Source organism: Brassica napus, chromosome C9 (assembly GCF_020379485.1).
Source record: "Brassica napus cultivar Da-Ae chromosome C9, Da-Ae, whole genome shotgun sequence".
Lineage (NCBI taxonomy): Eukaryota > Viridiplantae > Streptophyta > Magnoliopsida > Brassicales > Brassicaceae > Brassica > Brassica napus.
In genome coordinates this window covers 3,944,150-3,962,767 of record NC_063452.1, presented here as the reverse complement: position 1 = coordinate 3,962,767, position 18,618 = coordinate 3,944,150, and the positions used below count along the sequence as shown (strand labels likewise).

The window sequence follows — 18,618 nt, the reverse complement described above, 5'->3', positions numbered from 1 at the left end:
TAAGTCTTGTAATCTTTCTTTATGATACCTTCATTTGGTCAAGCACTTGATATGAAAAACCCTCATGGAAACGATGGTAAGACGATATGATCATAAAATTATCCAAACTATTTATTATATAAATAAAGATTTAAATAATTTATTCAACCATTACCATTCACTAGCTCATTACTATCGTATCATTAAATTAAAATCGGTTAATCTTATATATATGAGCTGAATGATAAATACTTATCTCGAAAACGAAGAAGTGAGAGGAGACCGAACATCTGGTAAACATGGTTTGTGGAGCTAGAAACCATCCAAGCAAAATCGAACATCTAGCATGGAATACTTAAAATTTTGCTCATGGAAACATGGCTTTTATATTAGTTACACATCAATATTCAATACCAAAATAAACTTTACACTGAAGAATATATTATGCAAACATAGCTATTATAGCATAGATATGATACTGAAAACAAGGCTATTATGAACCGATTATTCACTAAACCAGCTTAAACAAACCAAACTAATAAAGTAAAAGTCAATCTTTCAGTTAAGCTTGATGTTTACCAACTCAACTTTCAATGAATATATTAAATAGATAGCTGGAACAATAATACGGTAGTATAGCACATTAATTTAATTGGTTTAATCATGTCATGCTAATTATATTAAAGTATGAGTGCAGTAAAAAACTAGTTTTTTTTTTTTTTCCAACGATAATTTTATTGATTTTCATACAGGTTAGATGTCCCCAAACACACCTAACCACGACTACAAACCAAGAACCACATAGAGCAGAGCCGTTGCAAACTGACGAAAGGACCAAATACCGTAAAGAGGATCATGGTGCCTTGCGCCATTACAACTGGCCTCCCACAAAGAAATACACTCTGCTGGAACCTGAAACTAAAAAACTAGATATGTCTACTTTCGTTAACAAAAAATTCATACAACCAATTAGGGTGGCCACTCGACACATAAGATTGCGTCAATCCCTTTCTTGTCACACTTTGCGCAATAAGCATGGCTCCTCTGTTTTCCTCTCGTGATACTTTCTGAAATATAATACCAGAGGTGCCCACCAACTCTCTTTCAATTTCACCAACATAGAAAAGAAAAGATGGCCAAGCATCGGGTCTTGATATTGCTCCAAACATAGCCTCCAAGTCACCTGAAATGATCACATTAGAGATGCGGTGGCTTCTCATACTCTCTACCACCCACTTAAGGATTTCAAAGTTTGCTTCATCTTTGTTAAACAAACCCGAAAAGGCTCTCCGACTGTGAAGGATGACAACACCACGCTCATTCCTTAGGACCCATCCTCCACCACCCTGGCCGTCCCTTTTACTCCAATCAACTCCCACATTACAACACAGCCAACCCGAAGGGGGTGGTGTCCATTTCGAACCGTCCACAGCCTTATTAACTTTCTCAGAGACAGACCATTCCTTCTCCATAATTTGCGCAAGGAGCCATTCTTCAGTCTCATTCTCCGCCTTCTTTACCACTTCCTCCAACGAAAATCCTCTCCCTCTAAAGAGCAATTCATTTCTTCTCTTCCAAAGGTTCCACACAATCCATGGCCAGCTTCTCCACAGTCTCAGAGGCCCGTTACCGTAACTCTTCAGATTGAGAAGGAAGTTAAGGTTTGCGTAAACTGAAAACTCATGGAACCCTTTACGCGTGTTAGGAATACTGGAGAGGGCCCAAACTTGTCTGGCCACATGACAAGTGAACAGCACATGGTTTATTGTTTCAGGTTCCTCACCACAAGCTTGACATCTGGCATCAACATGCATTCCTCTAGCATTGATCAGTTCCGCAACCGACAGGGCCTCACTCATTGCTTTCCAGAGGAAGACTTTAATTTTTGGTGTTTTCTGAACCCGCCAGCAGCTCTCTTTCAACCCATTCAGAGACGGCAACTCAAAAGATCGTGAGTGATGTATCTTAAACTTTTCCATAGATGCCAACCAGTAAGCCGATTTCACAGATATGCGACCATTCTTGTTGTAATTCCAAGTGAAAAAATCATCTCTATGACACACTGGCTGACATCGAGAAATGATATCAACATCCCCTTGGACAAACAACTCCCTTAGCTTATGTTGATTCCAAATTCTCTCTTCAAAATCAATAAGATATTCCGCCCTTAAATTAACATCAAAGGTATTGTTTTTTATCCAAGGCGCCCTGAGTCCCACTATCGGATCCTCAACCCACTTGTCTAGCCAAACCCTTGTTCTTTGGCCATTCCCCACTCTTAGCTTCAGCCCTTTTTGAAGAAGATCTCTACCAAACAACAAACTTCTCCATGCATAGGACGATCTTACGCCCAATGGAGCAGAAAGAAAATCCCCATCAACAAAATAAATGCTCTTAAGAAACCTCGCTAGAAGACAATGCGGGTTGTTAAGGATTTTCTCTGCCTGCTTTGCTAACATAGCTTGATTAAAACACTCTAGATCCTTGAACCCCATCCCACCAAGGGATTTTGGTAAACACATCTTGTCCCAAGAGATCCAGTGCATCTTCCTGTGATGAGGCTCAGAGCTCCACCAATAATTGGCCATCATGGTAGCAAGCTTGGAGAGAATCGTCTTCGGGAGTTTAAAACATCCCATGGCCGAGACAGGTATAGCTCCCGCCGTTGATTTTAGTAGAATCTCTTTTCCCCCTTGAGATAAATGCTGTAAATACCACAAATCAAGCCGAGCTTGTGTCCTATCCTTCAAATAGGAGAACAATTCCACTTTAGATCCGGAGAAACATTCCGGAAGCCCCAAATACTTACTTGCTCCACCTTCATTTTCAATACCCATGATCTCACGCACCAGGAGCCTAGTCTGGACATCCACTTTGTCCCCAAAGGATATCGAAGACTTCAACAGATTGATACACTGGCCCGTAGCTTCTCCATAAAACTCAAGAACCCGGTGAAGAACCGTAGCTTGAGCAAGGTAAGCTTTGCACATGAATAGGCTGTCATCGGCAAAAAGGAGATGGTGAATCGAAGGCCCATCCTCCGAGAACCGTAAACCATTTAAGAGGCCATTTCTTTCCACCACATTTAACAGATGTGTTAGACCTTCGGTGCACAGCACAAATAAGAAGGGAGAGAGAGGATCTCCCTGTCGAATTCCTCTCTGGGGCGAAATTAAACCATAAGGTTGGTCATTCACCAGTACCGAAAATGTCACCGAGGTAACGCACATCATAAGCCAAACGACCACTCTTTCATCAAAACCCAAAGCTCGCATGAGAGATCTCAGATAGCTCCATTCGACCCGATCATACGCTTTAGACATGTCAGTTTTAACGGCCATGTACTCTTGAGCTATCTTAGGATGAACTTTGAGGGCATGAACCGCTTCGTGTGCGATCACAATGTTGTCTGATATCACGCGATCAGAGACAAATGCTGACTGGTTCACCGAGACAATGGTTGGGAGGAGAGGCTGAATTCTCCTAACCAATATCTTGGATACCGTTTTATAAAGGATCGAACAAAGGCTTATCGGTCGCAAGTCAGACATGTGCTCAGGGTTGGGTATCTTGGGCAGTAAACAAAGATAGGTGAGGTTCCATTCCTGCGGTAAAGCACCTTGGGCAAAAACTTCACAAATTTCATTTGTGACCTGCTCTCCAATTATGTCCCAGTATTTCTGGAAGAAGGCGCCAGTCATGCCGTCAGGCCCAGGGGCACTATCAGCATTTATAGAAAAAATAGCGTCCTTGACTTCCTCCTTTGATACAGCTCTCAACAGATCAACATTCATGGAGGTGGTTACTTTTGGAACAAAGTCTTCAAAGACAGGATCATACGAATTTGTATTGGTAGACTTGAAAAGCTCATTGAAATATTCAATAGCAATCTCCGCTTTAGCTTCATCTGTCCACTGCTCATGTCCCTCCTTGTCTTTTAACTTCAAGACTTGATTCTTGGATCTTCTCATCTTGACCGAGCCGTGGAAGAATTTTGAGCTTCTGTCTCCAAACACCAGCCACTTATCTTTACTCTTCTGTTTCCAAAACATTTCTTCCTCCTTATAAGCCCCAACTAGCTCTCTGTGAATGCCTTCAATCATGAATCTGCAAGGGTATGGTTTCGATTGGAACCATTCCATCCTCTCCTGAAGTTTAAGAATTTTGACCTTAGCATTAGTCTGGTTCGTTCTCTTCCAGCGACTCAGCACCGTCCTGCATCTACTGATCTTTTGCGACACCTTAAGATTGCAGTTAGAGCCAGTTCTCCTCCAGACCTTGTCAATAAGTCCTTTAACCTCCGGATTAATAAGTAGTCTCTTATCAAACCGGAACTGTCCTTTGAAACCACTCTGAGCAGCAGAAAGGTTCAGCCACACGGGCCTGTGATCAGACCCACGTTTCTCCAAGAATGTTTGATTAGAATTCGGAAACAAGGAAAGCCAAGCTTTATTCCCAAAACTTCGGTCCAAACAACATTGGATTCTTTTCTTCCAACGAGTGCCTTCCCAAGTAAACTTGTTTCCTTTGCTCGTGAATTCCTCCATTTCACAGCACTCTAACATATCAGCAAAAGGTATAAAGGACGCTTCAGATCTTCTAGGCCCTCCCATCTTTTCGGAATTATTTAAAATCTCATTAAAGTCTCCTATAAGACACCATGGCTCCTTCCGATGACAGCCAATCCTACTGATACTTTCCCACACTCTAGCTTTTCCTTCACTTCCTGGATCTCCATATATACACGAGAGATAAAAGGATTTCCCTCCAAAATGAGCCAAGCAGTCGATAATATTTTTATTAGCCTTCTTAACTTCCAATCTTACATTTTTCTTCCAAAAAACAGCTAGCCCCCCACTCAACCCAGTCGGATTAACAGTGTAGACTCTATCAAATCCTAGCCAGACTTGTAAATCCACCAATACATTAAAACAGTTTTTAGTTTCCATCAAGAACAGAATCTCCGGGAATTGCTTTTTACACATCTCCCGCAGACGATGAATTGTCAGGTCTTGAGGCCTCCCCAATCCCTGGCAATTCCAGCTCATAATGCTCATTGGGTAGGGGGCGATCCCTCACGTGGGATCACCGATAAGCATTGCGCCTTGATGGATGGAACTTCCTCGGTTCCTTGGTTAATCTTCTTCCTCTTTCTCGCTCCAACTTCCTGTTTCCCTTCTCTTCTCTCACCTACTTGAACCTCATTCCCAGCAGTGAGAGCTAGCATCTGTCTCTGTCTTTGAGCTCGTGGTGGTCTTCTCCTTACCGGCCCACGTTTTCTAACAGTCCCGGAAGAACTAGGTTTAGAGAACTCAGCTCGAAAAACCGTAAGACTGACAGAAGAAGTGTCCAGATAGTAACCTTCAGCTTCATCATTCGAACCAATATTGTATCTCGGTGAAGAATCTGTGAGCACGACATTTCTGTTAGCCTTCATGGAATCAGCCAAGAGTTTGGTCGGCTTGGCATTGATGTCCCAATTACGTCGAACCATCTCCTTCTCTCCGTAGTCAAACACTGGTCCTTTGCCTTTGTTTAACTCTGTAGTAAAGACCGGAGCTTGCTCTAGTCTCAGAATGGTCCTCTGTAACAGAGGATCTTTCTCGACTTCTCTAACTGATTTCTTCACCTTGTCAACCTTAATAGCCAGAGTTTCACCCGTATCAGCCAGTAGGAATCTTCACATTTCCTCCAGAACTTCACTAGCAATTTTCGGCCTTCCTGTGTTTGGATTCAGCCCTACCTGCTCTTCTTCCAGCACCCCGAAGAGAGGATCATTCTGTTGCAGAACACTGTTATCTTTGAACTTTTCAGCTATAATCCTTTCTCTTCTCCGCGTAGCATCAGATTGACGTTTTTTGATCTCCAAAGGGCAGACTTGTTTCTCATGATTCAGCCTCTTGCAGGTATAACATCTCTTCTGGAGCTTCTCGAAATCGAAATGTATCGTATGAGTTTTGCCTCCTCCCATATCCAGAACCCTCGCCATCTTCAGAGGATTAGCAACATTGAAGCGAATCTGAACCCTAATGAAGGGCTGAGTGATAGGTTTCGTAGGATCGAAGGCAAGAACCTTAACTTCACCTAGCATTTCCCCTAGAGTCATGAGAGCAGCCTCAGTGTAAAAGTTGACTGGGATTTTGCTTATCTGGACCCAAAGGGGGATGAACTGAAGATAGTCATCTGGTGGGTTCTCCACCCATCTTTCCAAGACAATCGCCCACTCATTGAAAGTTTGGACCCCTTTCTCTAACACATCTATCAGATCATGTTCATTTTTAAAGATGAACTGGAACTTTTCTTCCGACAACGCTACCCCCCTAACTCGACCTTCCTTCTGCCACTTCCTTGGCATAGTGAGAATTAACCCAGAGATTTTTTGACATTCTGGATTGAGAGTCCTCCCGATGAGGCTTAGCGCATTTTCTTCTGTAGAACTAAAACCAGGGAGCTCCGGCATGACAAACGGAACTTCCTCTTCCTCTTCTTCCAGTGAGAGAGCCATAAGAGCCCTATCCATAGCTGCAGACATCTTGAATTTTGCCTTGATTTAAAGATCAACTACCCAGTCTTCAACCATAATTTTAATATGGCCATGATAAAATAAATTTCTAAGCTAATGATTTCTCACGGCTATCAACCATAATTTTGTAACTATCAAAAAAGTCTAATAATTCTCTAAACCAATGGTCTCTCAAACCAACAAATATTTAGCGTGCATGAATTAAACCAGACAATAACACTTCATACGATAGATCGTATGATTCTATGATACAATTATAAAATACTTTTAGTTAACATTCATTATCCTTGGTAAATTATAGCACACAACCATTATGATCAAAATAAAACAAGAAGATGCTACTGTGCAGGTCAAAGCCAATTATTTGAAGTTAATTATATAATGAAATTAGCTAAAGCAACTCACGTCAAAGTGATAAATGATTGAATCAAACTGAATCACAATTCATATTGACATATTTATACTTTATAATAATAGGTCAGCATATCTATACTAAAACAATATTTGTTTTACGGAATGAAACAAAACAAAATACTTGATAAACAAATGAACCAATAGCTATTAAACCTTCAATTACTAAGTATAAGGTAACTTATCTCGGTGGTATGACCCAGTGGTTAAAGATGAGTTATGACGGTCCCGTATTCAACTCGACTTGAAACGGATCTCCGATACCTCCGTGACCTAAACAACATTTCGGTTAGGGTTTTAGTTAGTTAAGGGATCTTTTTTTTTCTTTGCTCGGCGGCTAAGGTTTAGTGTTGATAACGTGTTGTAAATAAAGAAAGAGGGAATTAGTTGTTCTTATTCATAACATAATGTGTCCTTTATATATAGAGAATTATAAAAGGTATAGACCGTCATAGATAAATGAAAAGATTACAAATCCTAAACCAATAAGGAAAAGGAAAACCATGAGAAAATGAAAAGTCTAAACCGCCTTTAGTTATGGCATTCACTTAAACGGTTCATAACACGAAGCGATTTTTCGCAGTAGAGTTCTCACGTTAAAAATTAGGGTGGTTAATATCACGTTGAAAGTTAGGATGATTAATATCGTTTATACCTTTAATGAATAAAAATATAAATCACTTATAAAATAAAAACGAATTAATTATTTAATTGGATAAGTGACTAAAATTAATAATGATAAAAAGATTATCCAAAATCTAGAAGTATATTTTAAAATAAAAAAGTTGTAGTGGTTAATATCATTTATTTTTTTAATAAATACAACATATAAATTAGCCACAAAATAAAAAAATGAATTTTCATTCTTTTGATTAGATAAATTATTAACAATAATAATATTAAGAATTATCTAAAATCTAAAAATATATATTAAAATAAAAATAGTTCTTATACATATTGTGTTGTTTTCTATAAAAGTCTTATAACAAAAGAGTTAAAAGTTATAAAAAAAAAGTTATACATATTGTGTTGTTTTCGAAAGCTGTCCTTTCTCGAAGTAATTAGGAACGTAAGCATACCCATCAAGCAAATCAACGCTAATCACTCTCCTCCTGTGATTCTTCTCCTTGAAATGCGGATCGGGAAAAAGAAAAAACATCTTCGAAAGCTGTCCTTTCTCGAAGTAGTTAGGAACGTACTTCATCGAGTTTGTCCTAACGACGGAGATGTTCTCGTACTCTCCCCCTCCAGAGCTCGTCTTCCTCAGGGCTAAGATCCGTTCCTTGACGTATTCCGTCACTTTATCTCTCAGCTCCATACCAATCATCAGGGTCTCGGGGAAGAGAGTTGCGAGGGAGATAAGAAGGCCGCCGAAGCCGCATCCGATGTCTGCAAACTCAGTCTTCTTGGAGGAGGCTTTGGGGAAGTGGAGTGAAAGGTCGACGTGAGAGGGAGAGATGGGGATGGGGAAGTGTGAGTCGCTGAGTGGGTTGCTATGAGCTCTTGCCCTGAAGAATTTCTTACGAGGAAGGCCTGTGGACTTGCTGAAAGTTGGTTTCGTTTCGCTGTCCATGATCACTTGAAAACAGAAAAAAGATAAAGACTTGTCATCAAAGATTGAAACTTTGAATTAACCCAGATCGAGTAAACACCTAAAACCCTAAACCCTAGACTCTGTTCATTGAGGAGATTCGAGAGCAGGCATGCCTAAGAGATAACCAGAAGTGTAGATTCATTGTTACATACTACAACAATACGAACACACAGACAGAAAAGACTAGTTAAGTGGGTTACCTGATTCAAATTGCACCTGGTATCAGAATCTTGAGCTCATTGTTCTTCGCAACTAAACCTGAGAGAGAGACAAGAAGTTAGAGCACCATTAACCTAACGAACCATAATGGGGTGCTTAAATTTTTTTTTTTTTTTCATGATTAAAATAAAAAATGTATCAATCGCAGGCCGCCACGTGTCAGTAGGATCCGCGAACAGTGCAAGCAGCTGTGCTTAAATAGATTGCAGAATAGCTGGTGCTTAAAATTTTGTAGATCCCACCCAGAAAATCTATTATTATATTATTTGTTGTTAAGTACACTTATTAAACAGTTGGGTTAATGGTGCTCTTAGCTAACAAGGGTTAAAGCCCATTATGATCTCAAAGACAAGAACGTTCTCTGTTCCGGTCGGTATTTCAGTTTGATTCTCGCGCGCAATACAAGTCTCGTTCTCACACTAACAGACTGTTAATTTAAATGATTGTTATATAGTTTAAATGAATCTTGTAATATGATTGTTATATAGTTTAAACGAATCGTGTAATAGGATTACTACATAGTTTATATAATTAATAATAATACAAATTATTGTGAAGAATAGTTTCTCTAAGGAGACTATTGTGTCTTCAACGTCTACCACTGTGATTATCTCTGAAACCACCACGAGACTTTGGCACACGAGACGCTTGAGCATTACCACCACCATGACCATGCTTCAATGGCACAACTGTGTCCATATACATCAATCTCCCTGGCCAATGCCTTTTCTCTTTTGGAAGCCGACGCAGCTGCTGCACCCAAAACGCTACGTATTCTCCTTCTGGATCATAGTTCTGTGCCTGTACCAAACACACAGTTTCAGTCTCTTCTTCACATCACTTGTTGGCATGGCATGGGCGGTCTTGAGCATAACCAAGTGAAACATTGGCGAATAGCCCCCAATTTTTTTTTTAAAAAAAATTGAAATAATTTACATAGACACTTTTAAATTTGTAAAAAAAAAAAAAATTATAAAACCCCTACTATTTATAAATTCCAAAATCTTGGGACTAGTCCTGTTTGATAGGACAAGATTATTATTATCTGGATGTTAGTAGTTACTTACTTGCTTGGGGATGCTGAAGTACCGGTCTTCTCTTGGATCATTACCAACTCCTTCATTGGGCAAAACCAAATCTTACATCATCTAAATGTGAACTTTTATAAAACAAACTGTGTCCTCAAATGGCATGAGTAGTTAGTACCTGCTCCATAGGTCCAGTTTCCATAATTAGAACAAGGATCATAGTCCAATAGACATGTCTCAAACCATTCAGCACCCATGCGCCAGTCCAAGCCCATGTCCCTCACTAGAAACGAACAAACAATCTAGACAGCGAATAAAATGAACAATCAATTAATCCATGAAAAGAAACAAAGCTAAGTTGAACAAAAGGAAACTAATCATATACATGTCTGCCTCGGTTTGACATGAAACCTGTAGTGGATAACTCCTTCATGTTTGCATCTATAAGAGGATACCTAAACCCATCCATGAGCATTCACTAAAGTTTAATACTTTTAGAGCCTAAAAGCATTATATCAAATCATAATATCAGAATACTCACCCGGTCTTGCCATCTCTCCAAGACTCAAACAGCCTCTTATCTTGACTCCATTCCCCTTGCACATCTCTTGGACCACCTACCAAAAAAATGAGCCAAGTTAGAGCTAAGCTTCAATTCAGACCACTTTGCGTGCTAGGCAGGTTACCTAGATGGAATAATGAGTTGCCGCATTTGATTGAAAGAAACCTAAAGTAATCCATCCATAGTAATTCAAACAACACCCTGGAACACATGTAACAAATCATCTGTTAAGTGAAGTTAATGCAACAGAAGATTTGAAACTCAACTAATAAAGACATTACCAGTATGTTGAGTTGTTTGCTATTCTTTCTCTTTCATATCTTTGAACCTGAAAATATTTTCAACTACCACATAAGTCTTGAAACACTGGCACATCCGGGTGAAACATTCGATTTTAGCACCCAAATTTTTAAAAAGCTATTATACATAGATCACATGTCCCCAAATTATCGATTTTCTAATTAAGATTAGCATAAAATGTTTTTGAACCCCTAAATCTCATATTCGGCCCTGGATAAAAGTTTGAATGATCTGACCTCTTCATAGATAAACTGAGGAGAGATACATCCAAAGGCAAGCCATGGAGAGAATTTAGTCGAGTAATCGGGTCCTAACATGCCGTTCCTCGTCTCTTTGTACACTTTCAAAAGATCCTGCAAGTAAAAAAACAAACATACAACATTTATGTACAGACTACACACACAAGCAGCATCATAGTAGAAGCAAGAAGAGCTCAGGGTTTGATCTTTGCCTTCTTCCAAAAGTACTCAAAAACTCTCCCTAGTCCTGCGCTTTCACCACCCACAAATCTCATTCCTCTGGTCACCTGTATCAACATACATATAAAGACTTGAACAATAAAGAATCCAATTCTTACCTAAAGATCTTCTCAGGCAAATTCACCTCTTGTGGCTCAAGTCCAAGTTGACCAAGAGTTGGAACATCTCCCCAGTTATCAACACAAGGTGTTGGCCCTATAGAAACTGGAATGCGAGTGGAGCTTCTGATCCTACAGTTCGCTTCCACTGACTGCAAGCAAAAATTTCAACCAGACACAAACATCTATGTGTTATAATCCTATATGCGTCCTTGAAGATCAAGAAAGACATAAACAAAAGCAGAATCACACCTTACGAAACTGAGTGTAGATATCAGGCAAATCAAGAACATCAAAAGGAAGATCATCTTTGTGGTACATTGTGCTTCCCCAAATAAGCTCAAGCTTAGTGCCATTCCCAACCCGTTTCAAAGCCTTATCCACAAGTCTCTCAACATATAGCTCCTCGCTGCACGTTTCTTTATGAGCAAACACCTGAAAAATATAAAATCAAAAGTTAACATCTTCAAGAAACATCTGAAAGTTTCAGCACAAGCACACAACAAGACTTAACTGTATGAGCTCCAAAGTCTTTGGCAAGAGAAGGAAGAATGTCTTCTGGTTTACCACTCCGGATAAGAAGATTCAATCCTCTTCTCATCAGGTTCTTTCTCAAATCAGCCAAACATTCCATAAGAAACGCACCTCTCAAAGCTAAAACATTACAACACAACACAATGTAAATGCAAAAACTTCATTTAGATACTTCTGGTTGGAGTGACTGTTGGGACGAAACTAATGATAATTTGTGGGATTATGAGAGCTTCTAAGTGTTTTAACCGTGATGAAGCACACGAACAAAGTAAAAAATGAGTGAAGTAACCGTAAGTATTTGAGAGATAAGAGAAATTTGAGAATTTAAGAGAATGAGAGGATTTGTGAGATTGAGAGAATGAAAGAAATGTTTGTATTGAATTGTATGTTTAATTGTGTAACATACATGGTGTACTTAAAGGAAACAAAAGCAATAAGCACTCAATGGTGGAAGAATAAATAACTAGTAGTGGACTAGCCACTCCTCCCCATTTGGTAAGTGATATGGCCACTCCTCCCACTTCCTCCACTAACTAGTAGTGGACTAGCCACTCCTCCCCATTTGGTAAGTGATATGACCACTTCTCCCACTTCCTCCACTACTTTCCTTTGTTTAATTCTTCATGTCAACACTCCCCCTCAAGCTTGACAGTAGTGAGTGTCAAGCTTGGAAAGCCATGAAGTATTCCCTCATTAAAACCTTTTCTTGGAAAATCCACTTGGGATAAAAACCAAGCAAAGGAAAAATAGTAGAATACTCCACGGTGAGGAGATCATTGACATGGAAGGTTTATGAGTCCAAGTCTTGGAAGAATGGACTCACAAACTTTGCTACTGGCCGCCTTGGTGAAGATGTCAGCCAGCTGATCCGCACTTCTTGTATAACATGGGAGAATCACTTGCTGCTCTACTGCTTGTCTGACCTTGTGGCAGTCTACTTCTATGTGCTTTGTCCTTTCATGAAAGACTGAGTTGGATGCAATGTGTATTGCGGCTTGGTTGTCACAGTGCATGGTCATGGGAGAGGTGATCTCAATTCCCAAGTCGCCTAAAAGCCCCTTTATCCAGATAAGCTCACTGGTTAGCTTCCTCATTGATCTGTACTCTGCTTCTGCGCTTGAACAAGATACTACTTTCTGTTTCTTGCTCTTCCAAGTGACAAGATTCCCTCCAATGAATGTACAATAACCGGTGGTTGACCTTCTGTCTACTCTATCTCCAGCCCAATCTGCATCACAGTATCCTATCACCTCAGTGTTCTTGTTGCAAGCCATCCATACACCTTGTCCTGGCGCTTCTCTTAAGTATCTTAGAATCCTCTCCACCATGTTCCAGTGATGAACCTTGGGAGTTTGCATGTGCTGGCTCACTTGATTAACTGCGAAACACACATCTGGCCGAGTGATGGTTAGATAGATCAGCTTCCCAACCATCCGTCTATACTGCTTGACATCTTCAAATGGAGTGTCTTCATACTCCCCCTCTCGCAATACCTTGTAACCTTCTTCAAGTGGTGTCTTGGCATGTCTTCCTCCAAGATCTCCTGCCTCCTTTAATATGTCCAGGGTATACTTTCTTTGGGACATGAATAATCCTTCCTTTGATCTGCACATCTCAATGCCAAGGAAGTACTTCAGTTCTCCCAGGTCTTTGATGTCAAATGCGGCCTTGAGAAATGTCTTGGTTAAACTGATCCCCTCCTTGTCACTACCCGTGATGATGATGTCATCCACATAGACTAGAATTACCGTAATTCCTTGCTTGCTGGTGAGAGTGAAGAGTGTGTGATCCGCTTGAGACTTCACAAATCCCCTTCCATTCAATGTAGTGCTTAGCTTGTGGTACCAAGCTCTTGGTGATTGCTTCAAGCCATAGATTGCCTTTCTGAGTCTAAGGACATTCCCTGGTTTCACCATTTCTTCCATCCCCGGAGGTGGTTTCATATACACTTCATCTTCTAGTTCTCCTTGCAGGAAAGCATTCTTCACATCCATTTGCCAAAGGTCCCATTCTAGGTTCACTGCTAATGAGAGTAGAATCCGGATTGTATGAAGCTTGGCCACTGGTGCAAAGGTGTCTAGATAGTCCTCTCCATACACTTGTGTGTATCCTCTTGCCACCAGTCTGGTCTTCTTTCTTTCTGGCTTCCCATTTGCAAGATACTTAATGGTATGTATGAGTCTGCTGGTCACGGCTTTCTTCCCTTTTGGAAGTTCTGTCTCATACCAGGTGTTGTTCTTCTCCATGGCCCTCATTTCATCATCCACCGATTTCCTCCATTCATCATCTTCCATAGCTTCTGCATATGTTCTTGGTATCCATTCCAGGTCCAATGAACTCATAAAGACTTGATGTTCTTCTGGATAGTGAGCTAGGGAGCATAATCCACTTTCTGGATGTGCCACAGCTTGAGCATTGTAGTAAACAAAATCATTTTTAACCCAATCTGAGGCTGGTCTTCTGATCCTTGTACTTCTCCTTAGGACTTGTGTCTGCTCAGGTTCATTACTGCTGCTTGGTTCTCCTTCTTGAGCTTCAGTGTCTGGTTGTCCCATCTCATCTTGATCATGAGATAATACTGGGTTTTCTTCAGGTTGAGCTTGCGCCGGTTGATCTTCATTCCCCCCTTCATGGTCAGGATGAGAGTCTTCAGTGTTATGAACCATGGTCTCTTTATAAGGAGTAGTGTCCCGGCCTTTCTCTGGTTCCTTTTCTAGGTTAATGCCGAGTCTTTCCATAAGAATCTTCAGGTTGTTAGCTCTGTCCGAGGCAGAATGAGATAGATCTTTGAGTTCCTCCCAACTCTTCTCATCATAATAGGCCTTGGATTCCATGAACTTAACATCTCTGGATACTAGGACTCTCCTTGTCTCTGGTACATAGCATTTGTACCCCTTTTGGTGCGTAGAGTATCCAATGAACATTGCCTTTGTGCTCTTTGCCTCCAGTTTGTTTCTTAGTTCTCCTGGAATCAAAACAAAGCACACACACCCAAACACACACAAATGATCAATTGATGGTCTAGATTTGTTTAGTACCTCATATGGGGTGGCATCAAAGAGGACTCTTGTAGGTGTGCGGTTGATTAGGTAGGTGGCTGTGACTACTGCATCCCCCCAAAACCGCTTGGGTACATTTGTATGGAACATCATACTCCTTGCCACTTCCATCAAGTGTCTATTCTTTCTTTCAGCCACACCATTTTGTTGGGGTGTGTAAGGACAGCTGGTTTGTTGAATGATTCCATGTGAGGCTAGATGTTGTTTGAAGGTTGTGCTAGTATATTCACCACCATTATCTGATCTAAGAATTTTAATCTTAACATTGAAATGGTTAGTAATATAGTTCTGAAAATTTTTAAATGCTTCTAGCACCCTATCCTTAGATTGCAACAAAGTGATCCATGTGTATTTAGATTTTTCATCAATGAATGTCACAAAATATTTATGTTGTTCTCTAGATACACATGGAGCAGTCCACACATCAGAGTGAATCAAATCAAAGCAGTTTTCATATTGGGTTTTTGATTTAGGAAACACAGTTCTGCAATGTTTTCCTAATATACACGCTTCACACTCATTTTTAAAAGAAATACTAGGCAACAGGATGTTCAAGGCACGAGAATGGGGATGTCCTAGTCTAGCATGCCAGATTTCATCTTTAGGGAATTCAGAAACAGAATGAAACACACACGATAATTGAGATACAGGTCTTGTGTCCTCAAGTAAGTACAAGTCTCCCTTGGTAACACCTTTGCCAAGCAACTTACTAGAATCAATATCCTGAAAGTATACACTGTTAGGCGTGAAAGTAACTTGACAATTGAGATCATTAGTTACTTTTTTAACAGACAGTAGGTTTGAGGCAAATGTAGGCATATAGAAAGCTTTAGATTCTTTATCAAACAATCTAAGTTCACCTACACCTTTTATTGGAATTTTATCTCCATTTGCTATCATCACATTTCCTAAAGCCGGTTCTATGTTCTTAATCAGTTCTAAATCACTTATCATGTGATGAGAAGCACCAGAGTCTATAACTAAGGGCTTAGCCGATTTAAAATTATTCATAGAACCATTTGCATTGTGAGAAGCATTAAGGGAGATACCAAGAGTTTTAGATATACCAGATTCCTTGAGAGCCTTGATGAGAGCGGTTAAGTCAGACTTCTTGATGGTCTCATCTAGATTGGCTCTTGGCGTGGCATAGCCTGATGTGGAGGCAGTAGCTCTTCCCACACCTAGGTTGCTTATACCCATGGTGATTGGTGTTGTTGGCTCAGCACCATCAGTTGAGAAGTTGGCTCTTGCATCTTGGTATTGAGGGCGGTTGTCCCTAAATTTGTTGGGCTTGAGGTGCGGATGTAGTATCCAGCATTTGTCCTTCATGTGGCCCTTCTTCTTGCAGTGATCGCAGGTCAAGTTTTTCTTCTCATCTAGCTTGTAAGCTGCCTTGTTTGACACGGCTCGTTCAGCTTGATGTGCCATGTTTAAGTCTCCCTTGCCTCCAAATAAGCCCACAGAGCCTTCTTCCTTCTGAATTTGAGCGCATACTTCATCCAGGTCAGGTAACTTGTCAGCTCTCAGGATGTGCTTGATTAAGCTCCCATAAGATGGATTAAGCGTGAGCAGTAGTCCAAACACTCTGTCCTCTTCACGCCTGGTTAAGAGAGTGGCGGGGTCGGTAGTATGTGGTCTGAGTAGTTCCATCTCTGCCCAAAGAGACCGGAACTTGCCAAAGTGAGGCTGGAACTCCATATCTCCTTGGTTGAGGGTATTGATAGCTCTTTTTACTTCAAAGACCCTTGTAAGGTTGGAGGTATTTCCATACACTTTGTAGAGTGTATCCCACAGCTGCTTGGTAGTTTCACAGTAGGAGTAAGACTCCATGATGGCGGGTTCTAGGGAGCTAAGGAGCACTGTGAGAACCATGAGATCTTCCTGAGCCCATTTGTCTTCATCAGTAGCTACCACAATCTCCTGTCCATCTTCTCCTTGGGTGGTTTGTTTTGGAGCTGCTTCTGCTGAGACATGACTCCACAAACCCTTTCCTCCAAGGGCAATCTTCACCATCCTGGCCCACAAGAGGTAGTTAATCCCCTTCAGGGTCACAGGTATGCTGATGCGGTTGTTGTTATTGTTGTTGTTGTTCTCCATCTTGGGGATTTACTTGGTCAGAGGTAGAGTTTAAGAACTAGAAACAGAGTTTTGATTTTGCGGAATTTAGAAAAGTTTCAAGATTGTTGCTGCTCTGATACCATGATAATTTGTGGGATTATGAGAGCTTCTAAGTGTTTTAACCGTGATGAAGCACACGAACAAAGTAAAAAAGGAGTGAAGTAACCGTAAGTATTTGAGAGAGAAGAGAAATTTGAGAATTTAAGAGAATGAGAGGATTTGTGAGATTGAGAGAATGAAATAAATGTTTGTACTGAATTGTATGTTTAATTGTGTAACATACATGGTGTATTTAAAGGAAACAAAAGCAATAAGCACTCAATGGTGGAAGAATAAATAACTAGTGGTGGACTAGCCACTCCTCCCCATTTGGTAAGTGATATGGCCACTCCTCCCACTTCCTCCACTAACTAGTAGTGGACTAGCCACTCCTCCCCATTTGGTAAGTGATATGGCCACTTCTCCCACTTCTTCCACTACTTCCCTTTGTTTAATTCTTCATGTCAACAACTAATATTATTGGTTTCGGGCTTTGGGGATTTTGGGGTTCGGCCCAAAGCCCCATGTATTAAAAAAAAAAGGTCAGATCAAACAAAACGATATTTTGGAATATTATATTACCTCCTGTTTTAGGGAAGGAGAAGAAGTGAGTAGTGTGAAAGAGACGAGGATCAAGACAGTAAACAGGCAGAAGGGTATCAGAGGAAGACCAAGCTTTGTACAATGCGTCGTTGTCAAGAACTCTAAGATCGTTTCTAAACCATAAGATCGTGGTTCCTTTGCCACTTCTCTTTGATAATGATGAAGAAGAAGGCAATGCGTATCTCTCAAACGTTTTTCCGGTGACGAAGTCCATCTCTTCTTCGCCGAGACCTGGAACACGGTGTATATTTCCGTTCATTTTCGCGGCAGAGGAGAAGAACAGAGAGGAAAGGGTTTGTTTGAGAGATGGTGAAGGTTGAATCTGCCGAAGCCGACATTCGCGGGTTGGTTTGTTAACTGTAACGTCATCTACTTTTTTTTTTTTTTCCTCGACGATTTGTGGAAGTGACACGTGGTGTTGATTTTGTGAAGTGTGACGTGGCGGATGTTTGGCCTTTTGTCTGAATCTGGTGGAGTTGTGTCGTTTTGTAAAGCAGAGAATTGATGGATGATGATGGGTTTCGTTGTTTTAGGCCTATAGGAGAAAATAAATACGATGAAAAGTCAGCCCAAATATCCGAGATTTGATATAAAATCAAATTTCCTCCGGATCAGTAAAATAATTTACAAAATTAAAAATATATTTTAAATATATGTAACAAATATTCTCTAAAGTGTTTATGAAAATCCATTTGAATTTTTTTTATATGAACCTTTATAATATTTAAAATTAGTATATTGCTTTGATAATTTTATAATATCTCTTTTAATTATTTTTGCTATACTTAGATATTAGTTATTTGGATCTAAACATCCTCTAATTTTAGAGTACCTAATCTCAGTATAAATTTTATATTAACAGTATTATTATATTTAGAATTAAAAATTATAGTTTTTTAGTTTCAAAATCACAGTAAATTTCTAGAAAAAAAATCCTAGAAATAAGTATTAATTAGTTGTGAAAGGTACAGTACTTTTTGACAAATATTCAAAATTAAAGCGTTTATGCAATTTCTTTTGAAAAACGACTATCATATATATTCATTGATCTATGATCTATTTAAAAAAAAAA

At 40.0% G+C, this 18,618-nt stretch overlaps 3 protein-coding genes and 1 pseudogene across 3 annotated transcripts; all 4 read right to left on the bottom strand.

The window, feature by feature from the left end:
- Positions 1 to 905: 905 nt before the first annotated feature.
- LOC106364721 lies at positions 906 to 4,592 on the bottom strand. The gene has a single exon (XM_013804241.2). The coding sequence runs from the start codon at positions 4,590 to 4,592 to the stop codon at positions 906 to 908; it is 3,687 nt and encodes a 1,228-aa protein (XP_013659695.2).
- A 440-nt stretch (positions 4,593 to 5,032) lies between these two features.
- Positions 5,033 to 6,511, bottom strand: LOC106364730. The gene is made up of 2 exons (XM_048767096.1): positions 5,723 to 6,511; positions 5,033 to 5,617 (listed from the first exon to the last, which is right to left on the bottom strand). The coding sequence occupies exons 1-2, from the start codon at positions 6,509 to 6,511 to the stop codon at positions 5,033 to 5,035; spliced, it is 1,374 nt and encodes a 457-aa protein (XP_048623053.1).
- A 1,417-nt stretch (positions 6,512 to 7,928) lies between these two features.
- LOC111201007 (tRNA (guanine-N(7)-)-methyltransferase-like) lies at positions 7,929 to 8,486 on the bottom strand. The gene has a single exon (XM_048767095.1). The coding sequence runs from the start codon at positions 8,484 to 8,486 to the stop codon at positions 7,929 to 7,931; it is 558 nt and encodes a 185-aa protein (XP_048623052.1).
- A 670-nt stretch (positions 8,487 to 9,156) lies between these two features.
- On the bottom strand, positions 9,157 to 18,138 carry LOC106366000 (annotated as a pseudogene).
- Between the last annotated feature and the right edge of the window lie 480 nt (positions 18,139 to 18,618).